The sequence below is a fragment of the Egretta garzetta genome, unplaced genomic scaffold (genome assembly GCF_000687185.1).
Source record: "Egretta garzetta isolate BGI_Z169 unplaced genomic scaffold, ASM68718v1 scaffold768, whole genome shotgun sequence".
NCBI lineage: Eukaryota > Metazoa > Chordata > Aves > Pelecaniformes > Ardeidae > Egretta > Egretta garzetta.
This window is the reverse complement of record NW_009260594.1, coordinates 417,369-418,485: the sequence shown is the minus strand read 5'-3', so window position 1 is coordinate 418,485 and position 1,117 is coordinate 417,369. Positions and strand designations below refer to the sequence as shown.

General features: G+C 39.8%; 1 protein-coding gene across 1 annotated transcript in view; it reads left to right on the top strand.

Annotated features, from left to right (window-relative positions):
- RAB3B (RAB3B, member RAS oncogene family) overlaps positions 1-915 on the top strand; it is a 52,960-nt gene extending 52,045 nt beyond the window's left edge. The window contains exon 5 of the mRNA XM_009644635.2: positions 728-915. Coding sequence (XP_009642930.2) covers positions 728-915 — 188 coding nt within the window. The remainder of the gene's footprint in view (positions 1-727) is intronic.
- The last annotated feature ends 202 nt before the right edge of the window (positions 916-1,117 follow it).

Sequence of the window (1,117 nt, the reverse complement as noted above, 5' to 3'; positions counted from 1 at the left end):
GGCATAATTCCAGCCTTGCTGTGTTTTTTGTTTTGGTTTGAGGGTTTTTTTTTTTTAATCAGAAAGGGTCAGTGTTTGAGAATCCGTACTCATCACTGCAGCTAGGAGCTGATGACTGGACACTGAAATCATTCTGTAGGAGGCATTCAACATTATTTTTAACTTAGCAGTGCTGAACGGCCCTTGTCAGGATGGGTGCTCTGTCGTGACATGTGATGTGCAAGTATTAATCACCCTGAAGAGCTTTCCATCTAATCAGACAAAGAACGGGAAAAACAGGACCAAAATCATGGAGCATTTTGTTTACAAATGCAGAAGTTGGTCAGCAGAAGGAATACAACCATGATCTTGCTTCTCTTTCTGGTCTCTGCTCTTGCCAGACTGCAGTAGTGGTTTGTAGAAGGAGGCCCTCCATATGTTACCAGTTACTGGCATCGGGAGAATTTAACTCTCTTTTCCAGAGTTTATTCAGGTCTGTATCATCTGCCGATGTGTTTACCAGGGCTATGGTAGGGATCCATTTATGCCTTCAACTCTTACTGACGCTCGATACGTTTTAGAAGTATTTATGCTCAGTGTTCTGAGATTGTGGGAAACAACTGAGCTTCAGAATTGTCTAATGTCTTGTTTTCTTAAAGTAAATTTTGAAAAAAAATGGTTAGTATTTTAAAAACTATCTCCATTATCATCAGTCTCTCAATTTTTTTCCTTTCACTTTTTCTCACAGGTTTTGACTATTTTGAAGCTAGTGCCAAAGAAAACATCAATGTAAGGCAGGTGTTTGAGCGTCTCGTGGATATAATCTGTGAAAAGATGTCGGAGAGTATAGAATCAGACCCTTCCAGAGGCACTTCTGGAAGGGGCATGCGACTCACAGACAACCCACCCCCTTCGCAGCAGAACTGCTCATGCTAGTGACCTTTCTCGCTGAGAAATGTCCTCCTCCTTTCCTGACTAAATTTTATCTTTTCATTTGTGGTGATGCATTATCATGTAGTCCACAGGCAGAAGTCTCTGTTGTAGGAAATTGGTATGTTTGTTTAATGTGCTGAAGTGTTAATATTCTGTATTTCCTCATCCAATAATTTTTAAAAAATTAACTAAATATTGTAAGTGC